The 13,514-nt window shown below is 34.6% G+C and overlaps 2 protein-coding genes across 10 annotated transcripts in view; both read left to right on the top strand.

The window, feature by feature from the left end:
• The window catches only part of mctp2b (multiple C2 domains, transmembrane 2b), a 30,568-nt gene extending 23,455 nt beyond the window's left edge, over positions 1 to 7,113 (top strand). For all 5 annotated transcript variants that reach the window (XM_039659280.2, XM_039659279.2, XM_039659278.2 and 2 more), the window contains 7 exons: positions 72 to 191; positions 2,168 to 2,281; positions 4,764 to 4,799; positions 4,899 to 5,008; positions 5,280 to 5,389; positions 5,517 to 5,614; positions 6,314 to 7,113. In XM_039659280.2, coding sequence (XP_039515214.2) covers positions 72 to 191; positions 2,168 to 2,281; positions 4,764 to 4,799; positions 4,899 to 5,008; positions 5,280 to 5,389; positions 5,517 to 5,614; positions 6,314 to 6,382 — 657 coding nt within the window. In that variant the 3' untranslated portion in view covers positions 6,383 to 7,113. The remainder of the gene's footprint in view (positions 1 to 71; positions 192 to 2,167; positions 2,282 to 4,763; positions 4,800 to 4,898; positions 5,009 to 5,279; positions 5,390 to 5,516; positions 5,615 to 6,313) is intronic.
• Positions 7,114 to 8,542: 1,429 nt separating this feature from the next.
• Positions 8,543 to 13,514, top strand: part of akap13a (A-kinase anchoring protein 13a) — an 86,312-nt gene continuing 81,340 nt past the window's right edge. For 3 of the 5 annotated variants that reach the window (XM_039658909.2, XM_039658910.2, XM_039658908.2), the window contains exon 1: positions 8,543 to 8,728. The gene's annotated coding sequence lies outside the window, so the exon portion shown is untranslated. The remainder of the gene's footprint in view (positions 8,729 to 13,514) is intronic. The other 2 variants (XM_089129913.1, XM_039658911.2) reach the window with 1 other exon arrangement.

Here is a 13,514-nt window from a genome sequence, read left to right as displayed (position 1 = left end):
AAGTCTTCTGAAGTTTTCAGTAGTAGCCTCTCTTTATGAAAAATATGAGCTGGGAATTGGTATATCAACAGGTTCTTTCCAGGAATGTTGTTCGCGTGAGGAACCTTTATCGTGCAGTGTGCCACGTCAACCAGTTCGTCAAAAGCTGTTTCCAGTGGGAAAGCGTGCAGAGGAGCATCATAGCATTTATGGTGAGACGCTTTTTTCGTCAATCTCATTCGTTATTCATTTTTGTTGTTTCGTGCTATATGATTTAGAAATAAATCATTTAAATGCTGGGTTTTTTTTATTTTTATTTATTTTTTTATTTTTTATTTATTTATTTGATAGGGACAATGCACATTAATGAACTTCTGAATTGAGACAACAAAACAGACGTAAACATGCCGGATTATAGCCACAGGGCTAATTTACATCCGTAGTCCCTAGACAAATAACAAAAAATACAAAGATTACAACAAACAAAATAACAACAAAAACAAAATAAACTAAAAAAACTAAATAAAAATTACAAGCCGGAATCAACAACCAAAAACACAGAAAACACTTAGTGGTCACAAGACTGGTTTGCTATAAGCCACACTTTGAGTCTGGTTTTGAATATAGGAAATGTGGAACATTCCCTGACAGAGATGGGGATACTGTTCCATAACTTACAGGCCTTCACAGACAGAGAATTCTGTCCAAAGGCTGTTCTTCTGAACGGAACTTCACAGTCACCTCTAACAGAGGCCCGTGTCCTGGCACCACTATTAGTGTTTAGTTTAAAAAAGTCCAACAAGGGGGGTGGGGCTAATCCATGTAACACTTTGTAAACAAAACCGGCATATTTAAAAAAAATTAAATTCTCTATGCTTAATATGTTGTGTTTTTGTAAAATCTTACAAATATGGAAGGACATTGGCTTTTTATCAAGGACTTTTAAGGCATTTTTATAGAGTAATTCTATTGATTTAAATGTTTTCATACCGGTCAAAGTCCAGCTGGTACAGCAATATTCCATATGCGATAGAATCATCGAATGTAAAAACACTTTAGCAGCCCCAAATGGTATAAATTGACGAATTTGTTTAAAATTTCGTAAATTAAATTTTACTTTATTCGATATTTTTTTGACATGTTTTTTAAAACTTAATGTAGAATCAAGGATCAGACCAAGGTACTTAAATTCCGAGACGATTTCTAATTCTTCTCCTTTTAGAAATACACCAGATTGTTTTATGTCACGAGACTGTTTAGTAAACATCATACAGACGGTTTTTTCAACATTAAGTAACAGACAGGATTTAAAGAGCCATTCATTTACAGGGACCAGAGCAGAGGCAGCTTATAGCAGCTTACCTTACAGTTAAAACTTATGGTTCCAGATGGCTCTAATTCAGTACCATGGTATCATTATATACTCTGGTATTTGTATAGTATTGGTAAAATCTATTTCAAAGAATACAATGGTAGTGTCACGGTACCATATCCAGTAAAATGTAAAAAAAAAAAGACTTTTCTGTTATCTAGTGAAACATTTTGGGTAACACTTAATTTGACATTCTGTTGGCTATTATTAGTAACACTGCAACTACATGTCAAATAACTCTCAGTAGAGTATTGGTAAACCATCTGCATAATCTCTGCTAACACAACAGACATTATACTGACTATAAGTAACTGCGCAAGTACATATCAACTTATTCTACTAACCCTAACAGTTTACTAATACTCTTAGTTGACAGGGTTAGTTGACATGTATGTGCAACATTAGAATGTAAATGAATCATGTAACTTCAGGGATAGTTCACCCTAAATAGAAAATTTCATTTACTCACCCTCATGTTGTTCCAAACCTGTACGAGTTTCGTTTTTCTGCTGCCAACAAAATAATTTTAATAACCAGACAATTGACCGTGGCCTTGGAAGTCAATGGAAGTCAGTGGCTACCATCAAGTATTTAATTACCAACATTTTTTAAAATACGTTCTTATGTGCTCAACAGAAGAAAGAAACTCATACAGGTTTGGAACGACATGAGGGTGAGTAAGTGATGATCGAATTTTCCTTTTTTGGCTGAACTATCCTTTTAAGAGAAGCATTGGGATTATGTAAATACATGAATATGTGACCCTTGATTAGTTCCAGTCTTCATGAAACCTAAATCTTCTGTGTTCTCCTGCAGTTCTTTGTTCTTACTGTGTGGTACTGGGATTTCTACATGCTACCCATGTTCATGGTCCTCCTCATCATATGGAACTATCTCCAGATCGCTTCTGAGAGAGTCACCAGAGACCTAGTGGGTGACTTTTGGCTTAATTGACTCCAGACAACCAGCTTGTGTTGTCTCTTATTATTATAGAATAACACATTTTTTTTTTAATTTCAATTATTTTTTAATTTTAAAATTCTTTCATTATTTTAATTATTTAATTATTTTTTCTAATTGAATATATTCAATTTTATTTTATTAAAAAGTATATTCAGTATTTTTAAGGCATCAAAAGAGTAAAACTGCAAAATGTCTTTCTTTTTTTCTCAGTTGCGAATTTAGTTTAGCATTTGTTTTAGTGGTTTAAATGTGACGGGCTTACATTAAAGGTTGTATCAGCGATTGTGGGTAACGCCACTTCTGTTTGTGTTTGAAGCCAGATCCCAAACAAAACAAGTTAGCTCGCCCCTCCCTCCCATTTCGCGCATCAAGAAAAAAATGATCATGCACGCGCATTTCTTAAAGCGACAAAAACACACTACTTTCAAATTGATGATCTACCTCAATGATGGCTCATTTTGTGAACTTAGCTTATTTCGATTACAAAGTATAATGATGTATATAAAATCTGCAGTCGAGCCATGTCATATCATACAGCCAGCTTTGCTGCAACAGTATGATAAAACATACCAGAATCAGTCATATAGATCTAACGTTATGGGGAAACTCATGGTAACAACAGCTATCTGGAATAATATTATAACAGCGTATTATTATTAATATTCGGCTAAAGTTAGTCCTGAACGTGCTGTAGGCTAGTGCTATTGCTAATAGTAGGCTACATTGTTATGGCTACACATCAAAGTAGATGCAACTTACAGACTAAATCCCTACAATCTATCTGATATTCGCTAGAGCTATCCAAGTATAGTCGAGCTTCACTCATATTTTTTAAAGAGTTATATTTTCACACACACAGTTCTACGGAGGCGTATTGCATTCACTTGAAGAAAAAAAAATCTACTCTGTTTTTCCGAATTAACGAGTTAATTTTTCATGAGAAAAAAAAAATTTGCTCTGTTTTTCTGAATTAATAAGTAAATTTTTCATGAGAAATTTTTTTTTCTCTGTTTTTCTGAATTAATGAGTTAATTTTTCATGAGAAATTTTTTTTTTTTGCTCTGTTTTTCTGAATTAACGAGTTAATTTTTCATGAGAATTTTTTTTGCTCTGTTTTTCTGAATTAATGAGTTAATTTTTCATGAGAAAAAAAGTTTTTCTCTGTTTTTCTGAATTAATGAGTTAATTTTTCATGGAATTTTTTTTTTTTACTCATTAATTCAGAAAAACAGAGAAAAAAATATTTTCTCATGAAAAATTAACTCATTAATTCAGAAAAACAGAGAAAAAAATATTTTCTCATGAAAAATTAACTCATTAATTCAGAAAAACAGAGAAAAAACTTTTTTCTCATGAAAAATTAACTCATTAATTCAGAAAACCAGAGCAAAAAAAAATTTCTCATGAAAAATTAACTCGTTAATTCAGAAAAACAGAGCAAAAAAAAATTTCTCATGAAAAATTAACTCATTAATTCAGAAAAACAGAGCAAAAAAAATTTTTCTCATGAAAAATTAACTCATTAATTCAGAAAAACAGAGCAATTTTTTTTTCTCATGAAAAATTAACTCATTAATTCAGAAAAACAGAGCAATTTTTTTTTTCTCATGAAAAATTAACTCGTTAATTCGGAAAAACAGAGTAGATTTTTTTTCCTTCAAGTGAATGCAATACGCCTCCGTACAGTTCACATACAAAAAAGTCAGCATGAGAAGCTACTCACCTGTCCAAAAGAAACGGCGTCCGATTTAAAAATTTTCAATTCTTTGAGTTCTCTCCACCGTTCAAAAGCCTTCCCGATTATTATTCGTTTCTTTGTCGAATAACGACGGTATTCCCTCACCCTAATCCTCCTCCTCTTCTTGGGGATTGCCTCTTCCCTGTTAAAATATGTCTGAGCCGTTGATAGATGCTGCACTCTTAGAAGAAATGGTTCTATTTAGAACCAGAAATGGTTCCATCCCCCGCTTCATATATGGAACTACAAAATGGTTCTATATAGAACCATTTTTTTTTTTTTGGTAAAAGGTTCTATTGGCCAAGTATTGAACCCTAGGGGTCCTTTTAAGGTTCTATATAGAACCTTTTCTTCTAAGAGTGATGGCTTATTCTTCAACTACGACTTCGTGAACAAGCGCAAAAACAAACAACACCCCCCTCTGTCGGTGATTGGTTAGAACACTGTTTATTTTGATTTTGTGTTGTGGTTGTTCCCATTTGTTTTTGTGTGCAGATCTTAGAGGCGCGGTTTTTTGACAGCCTGTTTATGGGGCAGACAGCTAGTGGATCGTTAGGAAAGATTAGATGAATGTGTTCATTTTTGTTTAACAACCTTTAATGAGCAGTTGGACTTCCTCCAATATGTATTATCATCTGATCAAATTTAAAAAGCAATTTCCTTGTTAACTTTCATTTCAAAATGATTAAAACTAAGGCATTTCTCTTGCAGGACACCATGGAGTTAAATGAAGATGAAGATGAAGAGGTATAATTCTTTCCGATTCACAAATGTCCTTACATTCATTGATTCCATGGCATTTAATGTCCTACAGTAGGTCTTCAGTTTAGACTTGTCTTCTTGCAGGAATCTGAAAGAAAAGGTTTGATGGAGAAAATTCACATGGTTCAAGAGATTGTCATTACAGTGCAGAATCTTCTGGAGGAGATAGCATGCTTTGGGGAAAGAATAAAGAAGTATGTGTTTTGTGTCTGCTCTCACATACAGTATTATATTTGTACACTTGTAATGGAGATTGAGAGAATAGAGGTAATTCTTGCATAATATACTCACTACCGTTTGAATATTTGGGCTCAGTCTGCATTAAATAAATATTTAAAATAATGCACAGATATATTTTCATTTATTTTGAATACTAGCTTATTTCATGAATGAATATAATGAAACTAGTATTTTTTTAAGGCTTCAAAAGAGTAAAACTGCAAAATGTCTTTCTTTTTTTCTCAGTACATTCAACTGGTCAGTGCCGTTCTTGTCTAATTTGGCCTTCCTGGTTCTCACTATGGCCACAGTAATCACTTACTTTATTCCAGTACGCTACATTATTTTATTATGGGGTAAGATTACAGCAGTGTTACTGTCTAACAATTCTTTTTTTTTTTTTCAAATCAGTGAAATCATTGAACTCAATCAGTTATCAGTACGAGATTGTACAGCGTTGATATTATTATTATTTTTTTTTAGGTATACATAAATTCACAAAGAAACTGCGCAGTCCTTATGCCATTGAAAACAATGAGGTGATGGATTTCCTCTCCAGAGTGCCTTCAGATATCCAAATGGTAATTCCCACAGAATTCACTAAAAATAAGGACTTTTCAGCTTTTTTTTAATTGTAATGTGGTGTTTTCTGTATGGATAGGAGCGTTGATCTCCATTTATCAATGCAATGTCTTGAAGGTATAATAATGCCACCAAAGTTTAACATCTAAAAAAGATAACTAGTATTTTTTTATGACCATCCTACAATTTAACACCATAATAAACAAACGTATCTGAATTTGACAGTCTTGTTTCCACCACTGAAAAAAAGAAAATTGGGAGTCAAAGAAAAAATTCCCAGTCAAACAAGTCAGAATTGCACGTTTATATAATCTCACAATTTTGACTTTCTCAAACTTCTGAGTTTATAACTCACAATTCTCAGAATTTAGAAAAATTCAGAATAAACACAAATGTGAGAATTTTTTTCAGAACTGTGAGCTATTTACTTGCATTTCTGTCTTTTTTTCCCTCGAAAAAAGCGTAGATCTCCATTTTTTGAAGATCAACTTCAAAAAAATGAGATATAAACGCAGTTATGATGAGTTATAAAGTCAAAATTGTGAGATCTAAATACAATTATGAGAAAAAAAAGCCTCAATGATCTTTTTTTATTTCTTTCTTATTTCTTAGATGACTAAAATGCTCTGATTTTTCTTAGTTTGCTCATTTATCTGGAAGCTTCTTGCATCTTGATTTCCTTTTTCTTCTTCATTCAGGCGCAGTACACCGAACTGAGCAGCTGTAGTCTTCACAGTCCAGCCAAGAGAAAGAGAGCCTCACCGTAGACACTAGAATGGGAAACGTCGGTCTCCTGAGAACATTCTGTGTGAAGAACCTTTGAAGGTGCTTGGACACGACGGCCAGGGGATGATTTGAACATTGTGTTTATTTTACAAATCATCCCCATCAGATGGTCCGGTCTTCACTGCTGGGTCGTGCTGAAGCACCTTGGTTAATGACACAGACACGTATTAAACACTCCAGGTGTGCTCTGTTGCATTGAGTGCTGAAGAAATGTAACTTGATAAACTGAATTGTAAAAATATAGAATACACCACATTGGGCCTTAAATATGCATCTATAGATGCAATGCCTGAGCGACACATCGTGAACAGTATCAGTGCAATACAATGTAATGCTTTAATTAGCTATTTTATATTTCTTTATTATTATTTTTTGTCTTGTCTTAGACTTGTAAAATATGTTTTAAAGAGTTTTTAAAGTCTCATTCTATATGAGCCACATTTTTTTGTTGTTGAATGTACATATACAGATTACTGAACTTATATTGTAACAAAATGTTCTTTTGAACTTTTTTGTATTATGTAAACACATTGTTTTAATTTATTTTTAATCTTTTATTTACATCTTAATTATTGCATGGAAAAACTTGCTTAAAATGAGTACATTGAAAGTGCCTTTGACAAACTCTAGTTGTGCATACTGATTTTTAGTGCAATATAAGGTTCTCGATGTTGTGGTACAGTAATTGAACATAAAAATGCCTGCAAGTACACTTCTGTTTGTATCTATTCGTATCTTCAAGTCTTTTCTTCTGCTCAGGTGGATATTTTATGTGGTATATCACAGATGTTGTTGAACAATTATTTTGGTATCTCTTTTATAGCATTCTATATTGACAATATTTCATTTAACAGTAAACATGTTCTGTGTAGCCTCATGAGTTTTTATAGATCTTATAGAATAATAAGCACAATGGGCTAAATGTTAAATTAATTAATGCAGATATGTAAGGAAGAATGTGGATGAAGCAATATAACCTTTAAATTCCTTAAAAAATTGTTATTTGAGAATAATCACCCACATAGTGGCAGTTTTGTTTTGTTAAAATGCCAATACGATCTGTGGTTTACACAAGCTAAAGGTTATTGTGCGTAATTTCGACCCCCTGCCAAATTATTACCCCCCCTCCCTTCGTTGAAGTCAGTACCTGATTGCCTAATCCCAACCCCGCCCCTAATCCTACCCCCTCCCCCACAACTAATCCTAAACCTACCAATACTAAAAAACCCTCTTAACCATATTTTATTAATAATCATATATGTGTTAGTGCATAATTATGGTAACCCTAAAATACATTTTTGTAAAAAAAAAAAATAATAATAATAATACAATATCTTTTTTTAAATTATTCAAAATAGTTTGAAACCCCCTGTCTTAAAATAAAAAAAAAATAAAAATAAAAAAGGGAATTTTAAAGCATCTCGAGTTTTTGAAATGTAGTTTATTTACTTACCAATAGGGGGTGACACAACACACTATAAAACTCCAGCCGATGACAAATCTTATTGAAAATATTCAGTTTAACATCCTTAAACAAAAAAGTAGATTGTGAGTGCATGAGGCACACAATTAGTAATATAGTCTTAATTTACCCTGCATTACAAACCAAACTCATGAAATGTCTCTAGTAGAAACGCACATCAAACTGATATTGGGTTTTATTCACGAGGAAATTAGAAGGGCGTGGCTAAGCGGCCCGGGGGTTGTCTTCAATCTTTGTTTAAATAATATTTTTTTCTATTTATACTATTTATTATGTATTTTCAATTCAAAGTGTTATAAATGTATCTCAGTCTCATTACGCATGTGTACATTATTATTTAGACCCGTTTCTGACGCAGTCCATAGACATTGATGTCACCTGATACCTGATCATTTTTTCAGCGCTGGTCAAGATGGACCAATCATATTCGTTTGTGATTACAGAATAATGCGTTATTTCAATGGCAATTTCTTAGAGTTTACTGTAGCGGATTTCTGTTTGATTATCATGTGCTATTCCTTATAAATAGCAGATATAAATGATTCAACTCTTAGTGAACATACGCAAGTAGTAGGGGAAAAAACGACCCTAAGATTTCAATGCGTCCCAATGGTGGATTCGGGTTTCTGGGCCACCACCTTGAAGAAGAAGGAGAAAAAACTGATAGGAAACCAGGAAAGTTTTTAGTCATCATTTACCTCTCACTGGTTAAAGATCACGGTTAATATGTTTCCTCAAAGAGTGTCGTGAGACATGGATTTCATCTGACCCGTTTCCAGTTTTGTAGTTTGTACCCTCGTGCGTCCAGAAGGGAAACTACGGCGATAGACGTGTTTAGTTAGAGGTAAGTGGGTTATTTCATGTGTACTTGGAGAAATATGAGGCGTGTGAATGTGCTTGACAGCTTTTGTTTAGTTGTACTTTATGGATATACACCTGACGTGTCATATTATGGACGTACTATTAACACACCAAACAACAAAACAGGGTTTATGTTCTCATGGTTAAGGCGAGGCTTATTTTATATAAGGAAATTAAATTTGACTTAATTTCGTTAGGATGTCAACAGGTGCACAAACCGACCTTTCCAACATCATCTCATTAGCAAGCAAGACGTTTTTCTTTCTTTTTTATTCATATTTTTTCTTAATTTAGTTTTTAATGGCCTTTAATAACAGCAATATATAAAACTTTGGCTGAAATTTGAGTCAGTTAGCTTATTTGCGTATTTGTTTGATCTATCCACTGAGTGTGCTACTTCAGAATTTTAACCCGAAAATCTACTCGATTTAAAGCCATCCTACGTGTATAATGACTTTCATCCAAACTCAATCGTAGTTCTATTAAAAAGTAGCGTTTTAATGGGAGTGAATGGTAGCGTACCATTTAAAAAAAAAAAAGGGATGCAACGATACATCATTATATCAAGACATCGCGATTTAAAATCTCACGATAAATCGTTGATGTTTACGAGTTATTTTGATCCAAGTCTCAGCTACTGTCTGTATCAGTAATCACCTAAATTCTATCATGTACTCACCCTCATGTCAAACCTATGAAATGTCGTTCAACTTACAAACAAAAATGTTTCCAAACCAATTCCAATCCCATAAAAAAAAAAAAAAAATTTATGAAACCTGAGATTTCTGTCCTTTCATTTAAATTTTTTTTTTTTTCATTTTTCATTTTTTGTTGAATGCATAATATAATAAGTTCTACCCCAGATAGCACAAGTCTATTTGATGTAATGTTTACATCTGGAAGACGTATTTTTAAGAGTGTTTGCTCAATATCATCTATAGGACGTTTCCTGTCAGATGTCAAATAGACGTTTAGAAGATGTCTTTAAGATGTAATGATTTATAATGCACGTTAAACTGACATCTTCTAAACGTCTATTTGACATCTGACAGGAAACGTCCTATAGATGTATTGCAGATGAGCAAACACTCTTAAAAATACGTCTTCTAGATGTAAACATTACATCAAATAGACTTGTGCTATCTGGGACATTTCATCAGTATTTTTATCTTTACCATTTTTAAATCCATTTAGAAGCTTTCAGTGTAACACAAAAATATCTCCCTATTTAAAGTACTATATTTATTTATTTATTCAGCTTATTGTAATATCAGAGTTATTGCTTTAATTTGAGCTTAAAATGTCACATTCAAGTCAAACAGCTAATGCGCTTAACATTAAATCTTCTAGCCTACTTAAGGATTATTGTAGTTTCTCAATCTCTGGTGGATTGGCCAATTGATCATTTGTATCAGTTAGTTGCATTTATTGATTCTTGACATGGTTTCCTCTTTCAGTTTTTACAATGTGACATCAGTAGGCTAAGGCAATACAGGTAAATACTGAACCATAAAAAGGGTGACCTTTCCCTCAGGGAGTAAAGCAGCAGGAACAAACCGCAATAACAGCAGGTTTGGAGAGCATCAGCTAAGAGAACATTAACCAGACAGGCATCAGACGGCACCGCGAACAGCAGTTACTCAAGTGCTCTTGGAAACAGACACCTGAGCCACAGCCTCCTCATCTTCCCCCACCCATGACATCACACGCCTCTTATCGGCTGCCAAACACAAAGCCGCATTTAGCTCGCGGTAATCAGCGCTGTGACCTAACCTGCCATGCACTGGAGATGCATGAGGATTCAGGTGTGCTTTTTGGTTCATTCGATTCACGTAATATTCAGAAATAATGGATCTATGAGCTGCGCTGGATTCAGCGTGGAGTTCTTAAGACCTGAGGTAAGATGTCATGCAAGGAGTTTGTTAAAATGTGAGGAACTAAAGGAGAAATGCATATAAAATATATGTATTAAAAACCTGTGGCATGAGTTCTGAGCAAATTGAGCTGTGTGACTGGCAGCAGACACATAGTTTTAGATTATTTTTTTCAGTAGTTTAAGGTTTATAACAGATTTTTAAAGTTACGTCATACTGTCATAGGTCACACAAAGTGCAAAGGGTTACCTATAAGATGGGCTAGAACTACTTTCAAAAGTTTGGGGTCATTTAGACATTTTAATATTGATCTTCTATGCTTCACCAATTAAGAATTTATTTGAAAATATTGTAAAATATTGTGGTCTACTTGATGCTATTATAAAAGGTCATTTATCCCTCTGATGGCAATCGGCAGCATTACTTCAGCCTTCAGTGTCACATGAACCTTCAGAAATCACTCAAATATGCTGATTTGCTGCTTGAGAAACACTTGAGGTTCCTTGTTTCATTGAAAATTCAAAAGAACAGCATTTTTAAAAATGTAATACAATGAACGGTCACTTTGATCAATCAATGCATCATTGCTGAATTAAATTATACATTTTCTTTAAGGGATAGTTCACCCAAAATTGATTATTTTGTTACCATTGACTCACCCTCATGTCGTTCTAAACCCGTAAACCCTTTCGTTCATCCTCGGAAAACAAATGAAGATATGAGCTTTCTGACCCTCTATTGACAGCTATGCAACTTCCACTTTGATGCTTTAAAAATTTCGTAGACTAATCCATATAAATTGAGCAGTTTAGTGAAAAAAAATTATATGAGGAACAGATTGAATTTAAGCTTTTATTCACATATAAACATTCATTCATCAATTCATACATCAGTTGTGGAAAATGGAATCAAGGATGTTCTCTTGATGTGCGAGAACCAATGAGGTTCATTCTCCGGTGTTACCCATCACGTTTGAGCTTCACAAGAACCAATGAGGTTTATTCTCCCATGTTACCCATCACATTTGAGCTTTACAAGAACCAATGAGGTTCATTCTCATGTTACCCATCACGTTTGAGCTTCACAAGAACCAATGAGGTTCATTCTCCGGTGTTACCCATCACGTTTGAGCTTCACAAGAACCAATGAGGTTTATTCTCCCATGTTACCCATCACATTTGAGCTTTACAAGAACCAATGAGGTTCATTCTCCCATGTTACCCATCACATTTGAGCTTTACAAGAACCAATGAGGTTCATTCTCATGTTACCCATCACGTTTGAGCTTCACAAGAACCAATGAGGTTCATTCTCCGATGTTACCCATCACGTTTGAGCTTCACAAGAACCAATGAGGTTCATTCTCATGTTACCCATCACATTTGAGCTTTACAAGAACCAATGAGGTTCATTCTCATGTTACCCATCACGTTTGAGCTTCACAAGAACCAATGAGGTTCATTCTCCGATGTTACCCATCACGTTTGAGCTTCACAAGAACCAATGAGGTTCATTCTCCCATGTTACCCATCACGTTTGAGCTTTACAAGAACCAATGAGGTTCATTCTCATGTTACGCAGCACGTTTGAGCTTCACAAGAACCAATGAGGTTCATTCTCCGATGTTACCCATCACATTTGAGCTTTACAAGAACCAATGAGGTTCATTCTCCGATGTTACCCATCACGTTTGAGCTTCACAAGAACCAATGAGGTTCATTCTCCCATGTTACCCATCACATTTGAGCTTCACAAGAACCAATGAGGTTCATTCTCACGTTACGTAGCACGTTTGAGCTTCACAAGAACCAATGAGGTTCATTCTCATGTTACCCATCACATTTGAGCTTCACAAGAACCAATGAGGTTCATTCTCATGTTACCCATCACGTTTGAGCTTCCGCAAGAACCAATGAGGTTCATTCTTGTGTTACGCAGCACGTTTGAGCTTCTGCAAGAGCCAATGAGGTTCATTCTCATGCAGCAAGTTTAAGCTTCACAAGAACCAATGAGGTTCATTCTCGTGTTACGCAGCACGTTTGAGCTTCCGTAAGAACCAATGAGGTTCATTGTTGTGTTACAGCACATTTGAGCGCCACAAGAACCAATGAGGTTCATTCTCGCGTTTCAACCAGGTTCAGAGCTTCTGTTTATGTTCGCTGATCAATGTGCATAAATGCCCAAATAAAATCTGTTCATCATATAAAGCAATCGAGTCTCTTCAGAAAATGTGGACTAAACCACTCAATTCATATAGATTCGTTTTACGATCTCTTTATGAACTTTCATCGACATGAGGGTAAGTAAATAATGGCAGAATTATCATTGTTGGGTGAACTAACCCTTTAAAAAAACATACTGATCCTAAACTTTTGAACAGTTAGTGTATGAGGAATAATAGTGGTACTTGTCTTGGCAGGTAGAGATCTGAGTATATCAGATCTGAGTTTTCAGTGGTTTGATTGATATTTTAGAGATAAATATGCTGTGGTTTCCCAGCCGTGAGTCTTGGATAGTATGGAGGCCGTCACGCTTTGAAGTGTCAGTCAGTGTTGCTATGGAAATTCAAACAAAGCAAGTAGTTAAACATCAAGCTCCACCTCCACACCTTTCAGTTGTGACCCTCCCCCAAAACACACACATAAAGGCTCACTCACTCACTCAAGCATTACTAACGCGGCTCTCTGGAGAATTTCATAGGCTATAAACAGTTACGAATTCAGAGGATCATCATCATTCTTTTGAATCAGGAACCACTTCAAAACGTGCATTGATCAGAAGGTGTGGTCTCTTCAGGTCAGAGTTATAAAACAAGATTTTTGTTTCAAATGACATTTAATAACACTTTCCACACCCAAAAGGACAATTTATACAGTACTTTTGCATTCATGACAT

The sequence above is a fragment of the Pimephales promelas genome, chromosome 1, assembly GCF_988280905.1.
Source record: "Pimephales promelas chromosome 1, fPimPro1.hap1.1, whole genome shotgun sequence".
In the NCBI taxonomy this organism is placed as follows: domain Eukaryota; kingdom Metazoa; phylum Chordata; class Actinopteri; order Cypriniformes; family Leuciscidae; genus Pimephales; species Pimephales promelas.
This window is presented reverse-complemented; position numbering and strand designations above follow the sequence as displayed.